The sequence below is a fragment of the Macrotis lagotis genome, chromosome 1, assembly GCF_037893015.1.
Source record: "Macrotis lagotis isolate mMagLag1 chromosome 1, bilby.v1.9.chrom.fasta, whole genome shotgun sequence".
In the NCBI taxonomy this organism is placed as follows: domain Eukaryota; kingdom Metazoa; phylum Chordata; class Mammalia; order Peramelemorphia; family Peramelidae; genus Macrotis; species Macrotis lagotis.
In genome coordinates, this window is record NC_133658.1 from 898,692,097 (window position 1) to 898,705,328 (window position 13,232).

Sequence of the window (13,232 nt, forward strand, 5' to 3'; positions counted from 1 at the left end):
GCGCTGGGGGACAGTTTCCTGACCTACGCCCTGGGGAGCACTGGGCACAACTTGGGGGGAATCAGCAGGGGAACTTCTGGTGAAGCCTAGCCCTTAGGGCACTCAGTGAGCAACAGGGCTGCAGCCCAGATCCAGGAACTGGAAGCAGGCGAAGCCAGTAAGTAGGAGCCCCCAGGCGTGAGTGCTCAGCCTAGGGAGGGGAGTGGAGAGAGACTGTCGAGGTCTGTCCTCTGTCCCTAGAACAGGACTCTGGGGCTCTGACCACATTCAGATCCTGATCACAGTCTAGGCCCCCCCATAGAACAGCAGCCCCTCCCCCCCAACCTCAGCTCCATGGCAGAGGGGTGCACTTGTGGTCATTTGCAGACCAGGAGGGAAGACAAGAGCCTCACACACAGAGATCCTTGTGTGTCCCAATAATACTCAAAAGCTCAGGAAATACCCCCAAACCAGGGACAGGCTGGAGAAGTGAGTAAGCAGAGAACAAAGAAGACACCATTGAGAAATACTTTGTCTATGATCCCAAGAAGGATCAAAATACTCAGTCTGAAGATGAGGAAGTCCAAGCTCCTGCATCTAAAGACTCCAAGAAAAACAGAAGTTGGACTCAGGCTATGACAGAGCTCAAAAAAGACTTTGAAAATCAAGTGAGGGAGATAGAAGAAAAATTGGGAAAAGAAATGAGAGAGATGCAGGAAAAACATGGAAAAAGAAGTCAGTAGCTTAGTCAAGGAAATCCAAAAAAATGCTGAAGAAAATAACATGTTAAAAACCAGCTTAGGTCAAATGGATAAAATAGTTCAAAAAAGTTAGTGAGGAAAAGAATGCTTTAAAAAGCAGAATTAGCCATATGGCAAAAGAGATAAGAAAGCTCTCTGAGGAAAACAAATCCTTCAGATGTAGAATGGAACTGAGGGAAGCTGCTGATTTCTATGAGAAATCAAGACACAGTACTTCAAAACCAAAAGAATGAAAAATTAGAAGAAAATGTGAAACATAGGAGTGGCTAGGTGGCGCAGTGGATAGAGCACCAGCCCTGGAGTCAGGAGTATCTGAGTTCAAATTTGGCTCAGACACTTAAATAATTACCTCTGTGGCCTTGAGCAAACCACTTAACCCCATTTGCCTTGCAAAAAAAGAAAAAGAAAATGTGAAACATCTCATTGAAAAAAATAACTGATATGGAAAACAGATTCAGGAAAGATAATTTAAAAATTGGAATATCTGAAATTCATGATCAGGAAAAGAGCCTTGACATCATTTTCAAAGAATTACTACAGGAAAATTGCCCTGATATCCTAAAAGCAGAGGGCAAAATACAAACTGAGAGAATCCGCCAATTTCCCCGAGAAAGAGATCCCAAAAAAACAAACCCCCAGGAATATTCTAGCCAAGTTCCAGAACTCCCAAGTCAAAGAGAACATATTACAAGCAGCCAGAAGGACAGAATTCAAATACTGTGGAGCTGCAGTCAGGATCACACAGGATTTAGCAGCAACTACATTAAAACTTGTAGGGCTTGGAATATAATATTCTGGAAGGCAAAAGAGCTTGGAATGCAACTGAGAATCAACTACCCAGCAAAACTGAATATCCTCTTCCAGGGAAAAAGATGGACATTCAATGAAACAGGGAAATTTCAAATGTTGTAACAACCAGAACTAAACAGAAAGTTTGATCTTCAAATACAGGACTTGGGTGAAGCATAGAGAGTGGAGGAGAAGGGTAGAATATGAGGGACTTAATGATGATGAACTACATGTATTCCTACATAGAAAAATGATACTGATATTACTAATATGAACCTTCTCATGTATTAGAGCAGGTAGAAGGAGCTTTTATAGATGAAGCACAGGAGAGAGCTGAATTTGAAGATATAACATACTGTAAAAATGGAGTCAGTGGCTAAAAGGGAAATGTACTGAGAGTAAGAGAAAGGAGAGGTGGAATAGGCTAAGATATTTCATATAATAAGATTTTTTTATTACAATAAGCTATTGCAATGATATGGAAGGGGGAAGGCAAGGAGGAATGAGGGAACATGCACTCTCATCAGAGGTGGCTAAGAGAGGAAACAGCATATAAACTTAATGGGGTATAGACATCTAGAGTAAGAAGAAGAGAAGGGGGACAGGGGAAGTGGGGGGGGGTGTGAATGATGGAGGAGAGGATGGACAGTTGGGGGAGAGTGGCCAGATATAACACATTTTCTTTTTTACTTCTTGCAAGGGGCTGGGATTGGATAGCCTGTCTGGGACCATAGGGCTGGGTGAATGCTGGGCCCAAGGGGTGTTAAGTGGGCTGCAGGCCTCTTGGCCCCAGGGCTTGGGATCTGTCTGCTGCGCCACTCAGCTACCCTGCAGCACATTTAAGAAGAGGGACAAAGTGAAAGGAGTGAGAAAATATAGTATATGGTAGTGGGGAAGTATGAATGGAGGGAGTTGCGATCAGCAATGGCAACAGTGGAAAAATATGGAAGTAGCTTTTGTGATGGACTTATCATAAAGAATGTGATCCACCTGTGACAGAGCTGGTGGTGTTGGAACACATACTGAAGCAAATTTTTTATTATTATTATTATTTGGGGGGGGTTGCCTGGGGCCACACAGCTGGGTGATTGTTGGGTGTCTAAGGCTGGATTTGGACCTGGGTGCTCCTGGTTCCAGGGCCAGTGCTCTGTCCTCTATGCTACCTGGCCACCCTTATTATTATTATTATTATTATTATTTTATTTTATTTGGGGTCTTTTTGGGGGGGGTTGCAGGGCAATGGGGTTGGGGTGGCTTGCCTAAGGTCACACAGCTGGGTGATTGCTGGGTGTCTGGGGCCGGATTTGGGCTTCAGTGCTCCTGGCTCCTGGGCCGGTGCTCCGCCACCTGACTGCACCTATTATTATTATTATTATTATTATTATTATTATTATTATTATTACTAATTTTAACTTTTTTCTCTTATCACTCATGTGGGTCTATATTTTGGGGAGAGTAGGTATTATGTTTACTCTTAAAGAAGAATATTGGGGTGGCTAGGTGGCGCAGTGGATAAAGCACTGGCCCTGGAGTCAGGAGTACCTGGGTTCAAATCCAGTCTCAGACACTTAATAATTATCTGGCTGTGTGGCCTTGGGCAAGCCACTTAACCCCATTGCCTTGCAAAAACCTTAATATATATATATACATATATTTTAGTAATGTATAAAAAAATTTGTACAAAAATAAATAAATGAATAGATGAAGAAAGAAAGAAAGAAAGAAAGAAAGAAAGAAAGAAAAAGAAAGAGAGAGAGAAAGAAAGAGAGAGAAAGGAAGAAAGAAAGAAAAAGAGCGAGAGAGAGGAAGGAAGGAAGGAAGGACGGATGGATGGACGGACGGACTGTTTCCTTATGGGTTGCCCGCCACAGAATTGCTGAGCTTTCAGCTTGCTGAGCTTTCAGAGATCTGGGATTGCAGGGAAGGAACTCCTCTCCTCCTTTACTTCACTTGTGTTTCCTTCAAGTAAAGCCTTGTGCTGCAGAATGAAGGCAAAGAGAGAAAAATAAGCTATCTTTTCCCTCTCATTGCTTGCCTGTGTCTAGAAGTAGGATATCCTGGTGGTGAGGAGGGAATCAAACCCAGTTCAGAAGACCTGGAGTCAGGATCAAGGCAGAGAAGGAGACCAGAGAGAATGGGGATTGTCAAATAGACTCTGGGACCAGCAAGGGGCATCCTCCTTCAGGATCCCCTTGGAGAGTCAGCCATGGTTAATTTTTGACTCAGTGTCCTGGCACCACCATGGCAAACCACCCCCCATTTTCCTAGTTTTCATAATAAAAAAAGTATAATGACTCATTCAACTTCAGGTAATCACATACTTTATTCTACATGCTAATGGATTTCTTTGTAGGAGAGGGCAAGTCAACGTTTCCATTTTTTCCCCATTTAAATGGCTTTGTCCCTTGGGATTGAGTTGGAATAGTCATGCTGACTTTAAGAAAAAATTGTAGTTTAATGATCTTTTCTTCCTAAAAACCTATATAATCAGAACTCTCCAGAAGCATTCCTCTTCAGCTGTAGAAAACCAGGGTATCAAGTGTGTGGTGTCTCTGATTATGCTAATGAGATGATGTCCTTTTTCAGCCTTGGAGGTTCTCGATAACCTTAAGGATCGTTGGTACCAGGCCGACAGCCCTCCATCTGACCTGCTGCTAAATGAAGAGGAGTTCCTGTCCTTTCTCCATCCAGAGCACAGCAGGGGCATGCTCAAGTTTATGGTGAAGGAGATTGTCCGGGACTTGGGTACGTGCTTTATCCCAGCCCAGCCTAGTCAAAACCTCTGCTCAGATTGGAGGTAGCAATGGCCTTGGGTTAGACATGGCAGCTCTTGAGAGTAGAGGAGAAAGAGCCTGGTGAGTGGGGACTGATCAGTGGAATTTGGGAAGAGGACAGATCTGTCTTTAAATGTTTGAAAAAAACTTCATGTGAAAGGGATTAGATCTTATATCACAGACTAGACTCTATCCAACCATTATTCTTTTTTTTCCTTTAATAGAAATATTTCATTTGTTTTCCAATTATATTCAATAGTAGGTTCTTCCTATCATTTTTTTGTAATGTTTTGAATTTTACAATTTTTCCCCCAACCTTGTTTCCCTCCCTTCACCCCCCCACAGAAAGCAGTCTGATAGTCTTTGCATTATTTCTATGCTATGTCTGCATTGTTTCTATGTTTCTATACATTGATCAAAATTGAATGTGTTGAGAGAAAAATCATATTCTTAAGAAAAAAATAAAATATAAAAGATAGCAAAATTATGTAATTCATAAGATAACTTTTTTTTAAAATTGAAGGTAATAGTCTTTGGTCTTTGTTTAAACTCTGCAATTCTTTCTTTGGATACAGATGGTATTCACCATTGCAGATGTCCTAAAATTGTCCCTGATTGTTGCACTTGGAATGAGCAAGTCCATTAAGGTTGATCATCATTCCCATGTTGCTGTTAGGGTGTACAATGCTCTTCTGGTTCTGCTCACCTTGCTCAGCATCAGTCCATGCAAGTCTTTCCAGGGTTTTCTGAAATCCCATCCCTCTTGGTTTCTAATAGAACAATAGTGTAGTACATATACCACAGTTTGTTCTGCCATTCCCCAGTTGATGGACATTCACTCAATTTCCAATTCTTTGCTTCCACAAACAGAGCTGCCTTGAATATTTTTGTACAAATGATGTTTTTATCCTTTTTTCATGATCTCTTCAGGGTATAGACCCAGTAGTAGTGTTGCTGGATCAAAGCAACACTAATTCCCGATTACTCTCCAGAACGGTTGGATTAGTTCACAGCTCCACCAATAATGTATTAGTGTCCTAGATTTCCTACAACCCTTCCAACATTGATCATTGTCCTTTCTGGTCATATTGGCCAATCTGAGAGGTGTGCAGTGGTACCTTAGAGATGTTTTAAATTGCATTTCTCTAATCAATGATTTAGAGCTATTTTTCATATGACTTTGGATCACTTTGATTTCCTCATCTGTAAATTGCCTTTGCATATCCTTTGACCATTTGTCAATTGGGGAATGGCTTGTTTTTTTTTTTATAAATTTGACTCAGCAGAACCATTATTCTTATATGTATCATCCATACCAATCAATGACTCTGCATATTTGCAGGGGGACCTTTCTCCTTTTTGCGACTGTGTTTTCCCATCACTGAAGCCTCATGGCCCTGCTGAAGGCCAGCTCATTGCCACTGCCTTGGACTTGGTGGATGCTGAGCAATGGCTATAGGATTAAAGCTGTTCTTTAGTAACACTAAAGTCATATCCATATCCATATCTATCTGTCTATCTGCCTGTCTATCTTTCTTTATTTTGGTGTCTGTCTGTCTGTCTATCTATCTATCTATATCTTTCTATCTAATCTTATTTGATTTTAGCTAATAGTAGAGAGTCTTTTGGACTCAAGCCTCTGGAGGGCCAAGGCCCACCAGAGCACTTTGAGCAGAGAGGTTGTTTGGGGAGAAGAGATTCCTATGGGCTTGTGGTCAGCATAGGCTTCCAGCAAAGAGAGACTTCAGTGTTGGCCCTTTCAGAAGATGTATACAGGTGGGTGAAAAAAGGGAGGTCCTGCCTCAGACAGGCTGTGGAGGTGGAACATTGGATGCAACTTGAAGGGTCCCAGCTAGGCCAGCCCTGGAGTGCGAGATTCCGGTTAGGCTAATGGCAGGAGATGAGTGAACTAAAGGAGCCAGTGGGGAGAGAATGGAGTTTTTATGATGGATTTTATGTTGGATTATGTTGGACTTTGTCCCCTGGGCAGCAGGAAAACTCTTCCCTTTATTAAGCATTTATATTTGCTTTGTTAGACCCTGGTTTGGACTGAAAGACACACACATTTGATGAGATCACAGAGAATGTAAAGAGAAGGCCTGAGCAGAACCAAAGGAGGAGGATCAGGAGAATCCCTATGGGGGGAGAAGGGTGCAGGTATTACAATGCAGAAAGGAGGTGGCTAGCAAGGCTAGTGTCCAGAGAGTTAGCACAGACTGACTGAGGAATTCTAGGGACTATGGAGAGGAAAGTGAACAGAATGCTGATCCTGAGCTTCCAGTGCTACCTCTTCCATTCCTTGTTCTGAGAACTTGGGTCAGTCTTTGAGCCTCTTGAAGTCTTGGTTTCCTCCTCTATACTAGATAGCTTCAGGCTCTTAATCTGTGATCTGATGATCAATGACTTAATGGCCTGGGATGTCCCTTTCGGCCCTAAATACACCCTCCTGTGTTCTAGTGGATTTTTGATCAATCCACAATGCCCCCTTAGGGTAGGCTGGGAGAGAGACAGAACATGCACAAGTGATTTGACTCCAAAGTAGAACATCACTATGTGGGAGGGGTGATGGTTTGGAGTCCACTGGGCATGGTGATGTCTGTTGTGAGCACCCTTCACTTTTTGCCCTTACCCTACTTCCCCATAGATCTGAGAATGTCTGTTCTTGATGACTCCTAATTCAGTGGCACCTCACATAGCATCTGTGCTTAAAGGCACTTTAGCTAACAGATAAGTTTTGTAAGACTAGTAAGATAAATGAAATTTGAGGTATGACTTGTTCCAGGAAAAAATGAAAGTTTAAGCTAAATTTATGTTTCTACCAACAAACCTAGATGGCCTTTTGTGTGCTTGGGGTGAGCTTTCTCTGCTGTTCTGGATGCTCAGTTTTATGTTTCTCCTGTGCCTTCTTTTCATGCGCCTTCTTTCTTCAAACATCTTTTCCAGACCAGGATGGTGATAAGAAGCTGGTTTTATCTGAGTTCATTTCCTTACCCGTGGGAACAGTTGAAAACCAGCAGGCCCAGGACATTGATGATGACTGGGTGAAAGACAGAAAGAAGGAATTTGAAGAAGTCATTGATGCTAACCATGATGGCATTGTCACCATGGAAGAACTTGAGGTAAGTCATGAGGAATGGGCCCATGAAGAACTTGAGGTAAGTCATGAGGAATGGACCCTGCCTTGGGGGCCCATGGGCAGCCATCCAACTGGTACCTCTGGGAGTAACCCAGCAGTTTCAGGACTTTCTCCCCAATTCAGGTCAGGTCTTGGGGACATCTCTTCTCTAATTTAAGTAAGCAAGTAAAGAGCAGGTGATGGGGGTTCTCTGTTCACCTCTTTGCATTCATTTTATTCATTCAGCAAGCATTTATTAAGCTCCTAGAGGGCCACCAGCTGTTCCTCAACTTCACCTCTTTGGGGTCTGAGACTGACGTCATTGATTTGTGTATATCTTCTTTCCTAGGACTGAGCCACATAGTGAGTGTGGTGGGGAGCTGCCTAGAAGTATTGGTCTAAGGAGAAAAAAATTGACTTCTATTATGTCCATACTTTTAATTTCATTTCCTGTCAGTCTCCCCTAAAAATTTATTTGTTGCTTTCCAGAAAAATGAATGGCCACCAACTTGATTAACTCTCAGGGTGTTTAGTGCTGATTTTATATGGTGGTCTCAGGTCACAGAGTGGACAAGGCACCTTGGACTGGGGAGGGCCTTCTCTGTACCCCCCCAGAACGTTCTTGGTCTCAAATGTAACCCAGTTAACCCTTTTTCAATGGGGATTGTCTCCTGGTCCTCCGTCATTGCTTCTTTGATACACTTTGTGTTTCACCCCCTCCTGGCTGGGGGCAGCCATGGAGGGGAGATGTTGGCTGGTGTAAGATTCCCCATACAAAGTCCTTATTGGCATGATCCTGGGGTTCCACTGTATGCACCTCTTTTACCATTCTATAAGAGTAACTGTTCCTTTCTGGGGAGATCTTGTCATTCCTAATCAGTTTTGCCCACCTTCCTGCCTCTGACCTGAAAATCCAAGTGTCAGTCCTTAGCCTAGTATTCATAGGTTTTGAAGTAGGAGGCCATTTAAGAACCATCTCCCATAGTGTATAATGCCTTTTTAAGTTCTGCAGTGCTCTGCTGCCCATATTTCACTTGTGCAACAGATGGTTGATAAGGAGCCTCCCTCTGCAAGTGTAGAATTCCAATCTTCCTGCAGTTCAGGTCTTCTAGACCCCAAGGGGCCTGGGCTTCCTGACTCCACAGTCTAGGTGTGCCATTTTACTTCACTGAAGTTACATACTCTTAGAGATCTATTTTATATGTCAAGAAAGAGCATAGAGGAAGGGAAGTAGAAGTGGAGGGAGAAGAGAGGAAGAGGAGAAGGGAAGAGAGAGGACATCATTTTATGATTCATTAAAAGTTTTAAATGATGGCTCTATCCTTTGCTTTGGTATTATAACTTTATCAACTCACCAAGAACCACCACTAGTTCTCCCCCTGGCTCTTGGGGGCTACCTCAAATTTATTCCTAGAGAAAATTCACAAGGCATCTTGGTGCCCATAGCTTTGAGTTAGTATCCAGGTTTCTGTAAAAATGAGGAAGTAGTCTCCCATTAATTAGGCAGGTCCAAGTGACTTCTGGTTTTTCTTATTCCTAGAAACTCTTTTCCTCTTACCTCCCACTTCACAAGGATGATGTTCCAGTGATGAGAGGAAGGGTTTGGCAGTGCCTCTTGTGGAATGTAGGATGGGTGTTTCTGGACTTGGGGGCCCTGGGGCAGACCGCATAGGCCCACTGGGCAGGGAGAGTGTTGATCATCACACCTTTCAGCTTTGCCAGGCTAGGGCAAGTGATTTATTCTTTCTCTGATGTTTCAATTTTACAAATGAGGAAAGCAAGTTCTGAGAGAAGGATTAAGCTCTAATCATGGTCTCTTCCAGCTCTAAAATCTTAGATTCTCTCCTGCAAGAGATCCACTAAGAAGAGATTTACCAGAACATAGAAAGCAAAATCTCCAATCCCTGCACCTTGGCTCCCTTTTCACTCTGGGTGGGAGAGAACCAAGCTGGCCATTAAGTTTGGGAATGGACCAAACCAAGAGGTTAAATTATAAGGATAACTTCTCCCCTCTGGCCACAAAGAATAAGCTGGTATTTCCTGACATAGACATGTAAGAAAGGTCTGGCATCTCTGCTTCATGAAAGTTTCAGAGACATTATTTTCTTCTCTTGGTTCCTCCCAGATGTTCCTACACCCAACCTCCCAGAGTTGGGGCCTTGGGCATTAAGCTTTCTTTCTCTGGTCTTTGCCCTTCAGCCTTTTGTCTTCCAGCAAGAAAGGTGGAAAATTGAGAAAGTAGTTTGTTATGTGATGAAGTAGCAGAAATGTGTGATCCTATATTTCTTAGGCATTGCTGCCTTTTGTGTTTTGGAACCAAAGTGATTGATCATCACTACTTCCCTGGGAGAGTCAGACTGCTGGCCATACCCAGAACTGTGGAGTTCAGGTCAGACCTAGACATCTCTGGAAGGATGGAGACCAGAGGGCAGGGCATCTCGCTGATAGGCTGTCAACTAATATCTCTTCATAGAAAAGGTTTTTTCCATTCTATCAGGGAGTTGAGATGGATAGAAAACAAACAAAGGAATTTGGGACAGGTGGAAGCTGTCTCCAGCAGCCAGGGGTGCTCAAGGTGGGCTCCATGAAGGTGGTGGCAGCTGAGATAAAATCCAGAGGTGATGAAGGGGCAGAGGAGATAGGGTAAGGCATGGGGTACAGCCTGGGCAAAGACTTGGGAGACAGGAGATGTCAGAGAAATTTGTTTGTTTTAGTTTTTGCAAGGCAATGGGGTTATGTGGTTAAGTGGCTTGCCGAAGGCCACACAGGTCATTATTAAATGTCTGAGGCCGGATTTGAACTCAGGTACTCCTGACTCCAGGGCCAGTGCTCTATCCACTGTGCCAAATTTGAATTTGACCTTAGAGTAATAGGGAGCCACAGCACTTTTTTAAGTGGGAGAGTAAGATATGGTTATTTTTTTGGCAGTTTACAGAAGGCAGGTTGGAGAGTTGTGCTGATCACGGACGACTCAAGAGTGTCCACATGGGCTAGTGAGGGCTTCCTATAGAATCACTCCTGTAGGGGGCGGCTAGGTGGCATAGTGGATAAAGCACTGACCCTGGAGTCAGGAGGACCTGGGTTCAAATCCGGTCTCAGACACTTAATAATTACCTAGCTGTGTAGCCTTGGGCAAGCCACTTAACCCCATTTGCCTTGCAAAAACCCTAAAAAAAAAAAAAAGAATCACTCCTGTAGGCCTGTTGTCCTTGATGACCAGGGAATAGAGTGAGCATTCTAAGGAGAAGTGAAAGCCCAGATGGGGCTCTTGAGCAAGGAGAAGCTGGGCTGGAGTCTGGGACCCTTAAGGAGTCTCAAGTTTCTCTTGGACATAAAAAATGATTTGTTTCAGTATGGGCTCCCAGGGCCTCGCCCCATCTGCAGCAGCATCTTTCTGGTTTGTGCATCAGGTCATTTTCCCTGGCCCTTTCTATTGAAAAGCCACTTCAGAAGCAGCAGACCCCAGTGAACTGTGTGCACTAATTTCCAGTATTTTGACCAAGAAATTAATTTACAAAATATTTTTGGGGGCTATTTTTCTTTTGTGGCAGTTCTTTGCTTATGAATACAAGCTATGAGGAACCCACATGACAGGAATCTGAGAAAGAAGAGGACTAATAAAGGAGATGGGACTCTCAGGGCCCCTAGATTAGTAAGGGAATAATCACTGAGATCTGGCAGCATCATTGCAGCTGATAAATGGTGTCCTTCTGCTTGCATGTAATAGGTTGTTGTTTAGAGAGGTGCCATCGTTGGGGATCTTGGGAATGTTCCCTGCCTTATCGAGAGTCTTGAGGACTGTGTTCCTGATGGGAAGTGGGGGAGGGGCAGGAGTGGGTGGTGAGATGAAACACAAGCTTCAAGACACAGGGGAAAGGTAGCCCTGGAGCCCAGGAAGGAGGCAAATTCAGAGCCCTTAGCCATGTGGGCAAAGCTGTCTTTTGGGGCCCTGCTCTTCTGCCTTCTGGTCTCATTTCATCCAGTAATGTAGTCTCAGGTTCCCAATTGGTCAAAACTGTCCTTCCTTTTGGGGCTTCCTGTGTGAATTCAGATTGAATCCCCAGCTCATACCCCTGGCTGCTTCTAGGACTGTGTTTGGGAAATGGGAAAGGCTGAATGGAAAGCTGTCATTTGTGAGTAAAAAAGGTATTATAGTACTGGTACATGCCCAAGAGCTCTGACGTTCTGGAGTTTGGAGTCAGTGCAGTGGATGTTCCAGGGCAGCTTCTTGTCTCTTGTAGGAGTACATGGACCCCATGAATGAATACAACGCTCTCAATGAAGCCAAGCAGATGATCGCAGTGGCCGATGAGAACCAGAACCATCACCTGGAGATGGAGGAGATCCTGAAATATGGGGAGTATTTCACGGGGAGCAAGTTGATGGACTATGCCCGCAATGTCCATGAGGAGTTCTGAGGGCTCCTCCCCTGGGGGAGCTTGCTGCACTTGTTCGCTCACCCAGCCCTGCTCCTGCCCCACCGACCAGAGGAGAGTTCTCTTGCTGCTATTTGTGGTGTGTGTGTGTCCGTGTGTGCACATGTGTGTGTGTGCATGTGTTGTGTGAGTGAGGTGTGACTGAGTGTAAGCTTGTGTATGTGTGTGGTGTGTGTGTGTGTGTGTGTGTGTGTGTGTATGCATATTATGCACATGTTCTTGCTCATGGACTCGCATTGTTCTGAAACAGAGAGCCTTCCATCCACCTCCAACTCTTAAACATTTGCTTCCGTTATCCTGCTGCCCGTCCTGCATCAGCAGCGGAGGGCCCACTTTGGAATGGGTTTTCCCAGAGCTGACTGTCATCTTCTCAGGCAGAACCCTTCCTTTGATTCATGACACACCTGTGAAATAGTTGAGTGGGCTTGGGAGTGGACATGGGGGCTTCTCCATAGCTTAGAGCCAAGCAAACCATGGCCCTTCTGAGGAGGAAGAGAAAGTCCAAGGGCTAGTGCTTGACCAGGAAAAAGGAGGACAGGGATAGGCAAACACAGCTCAGAGTAAGTGACCCAAGTTGGTTCACCGGGCGCTTATGGGGCACTCCGTGGGAGTAGGGGGCGTCTAGGTGGTGTAGTGGCCCTGCTGGGGCAGGGAGGGTCTAGCCTTGGGCACCCTAGGCTTAACCCTGAGGCCATGGGAAAGGTACCTCTGTTAATGTTTACTATGGTGGCCTTGAAATGAATTGATCCTTGAAATTCATCCAGGGTTAAGGATCTTGATGAGAGCAGCATGATTTCCACTGTTATTTTTATGTTTTCTGGAATAATTCTAGGGGCATGCTTAGGTGTGATCAAGCCCAGAGTGATGGAGGGCTCTAGTTTTGAGGGGATGGGCTTTTCCTCCTGGTCCCTAATGAAGAAACCATCCCATTCAGAACTGACCTATCAGGTTGTTTCAAGACACTTAAATTTGTATTGGGCCTCCCCTGCCCTTCCTGTTATGTTATTTTTCTCCCAACAGCATTTTTGTTTTTCAGATTTATTAAAAATTGCCTCAGAAAGCTTGGTTTGTGGTGTTTATTGAAAGGATTTGGGAGTGGGGGTTCTGGAAATGGCTTGTCCAAGGTCACACAGGTGTTAAGTGCCAGAGGTGAATTTAGATCCTCTAGTCATCAAATTTTGTTCTCTTTCTATTATACCCACCCAGGCTTATACCCTGGCCACCCATACCACATGCACATGCACATGGTCACCACCACATTCCTGCTTCTGGTACCCAGCTTTGATGGTCTGTTTTGGTTCACTGAGATAGATCTAAAGGGTCTTTGGCCTTGAAAATGAGCAAGTTTGCCAAAGGAAGCCATGAGTCCTTGTTTGAG

At 44.2% G+C, this 13,232-nt stretch overlaps 1 protein-coding gene across 3 annotated transcripts in view; it reads left to right on the top strand.

Moving 5' to 3' along the window:
* Window positions 1–12,914, top strand: part of SDF4 (stromal cell derived factor 4) — a 55,598-nt gene extending 42,684 nt beyond the window's left edge. For all 3 annotated transcript variants that reach the window (XM_074218777.1, XM_074218778.1, XM_074218776.1), the window contains 3 exons: window positions 4,116–4,274; window positions 7,247–7,422; window positions 11,660–12,914. In XM_074218777.1, the coding sequence (XP_074074878.1) occupies window positions 4,116–4,274; window positions 7,247–7,422; window positions 11,660–11,836 (512 nt within the window). In that variant the 3' untranslated portion in view covers window positions 11,837–12,914. The remainder of the gene's footprint in view (window positions 1–4,115; window positions 4,275–7,246; window positions 7,423–11,659) is intronic.
* The last annotated feature ends 318 nt before the right edge of the window (window positions 12,915–13,232 follow it).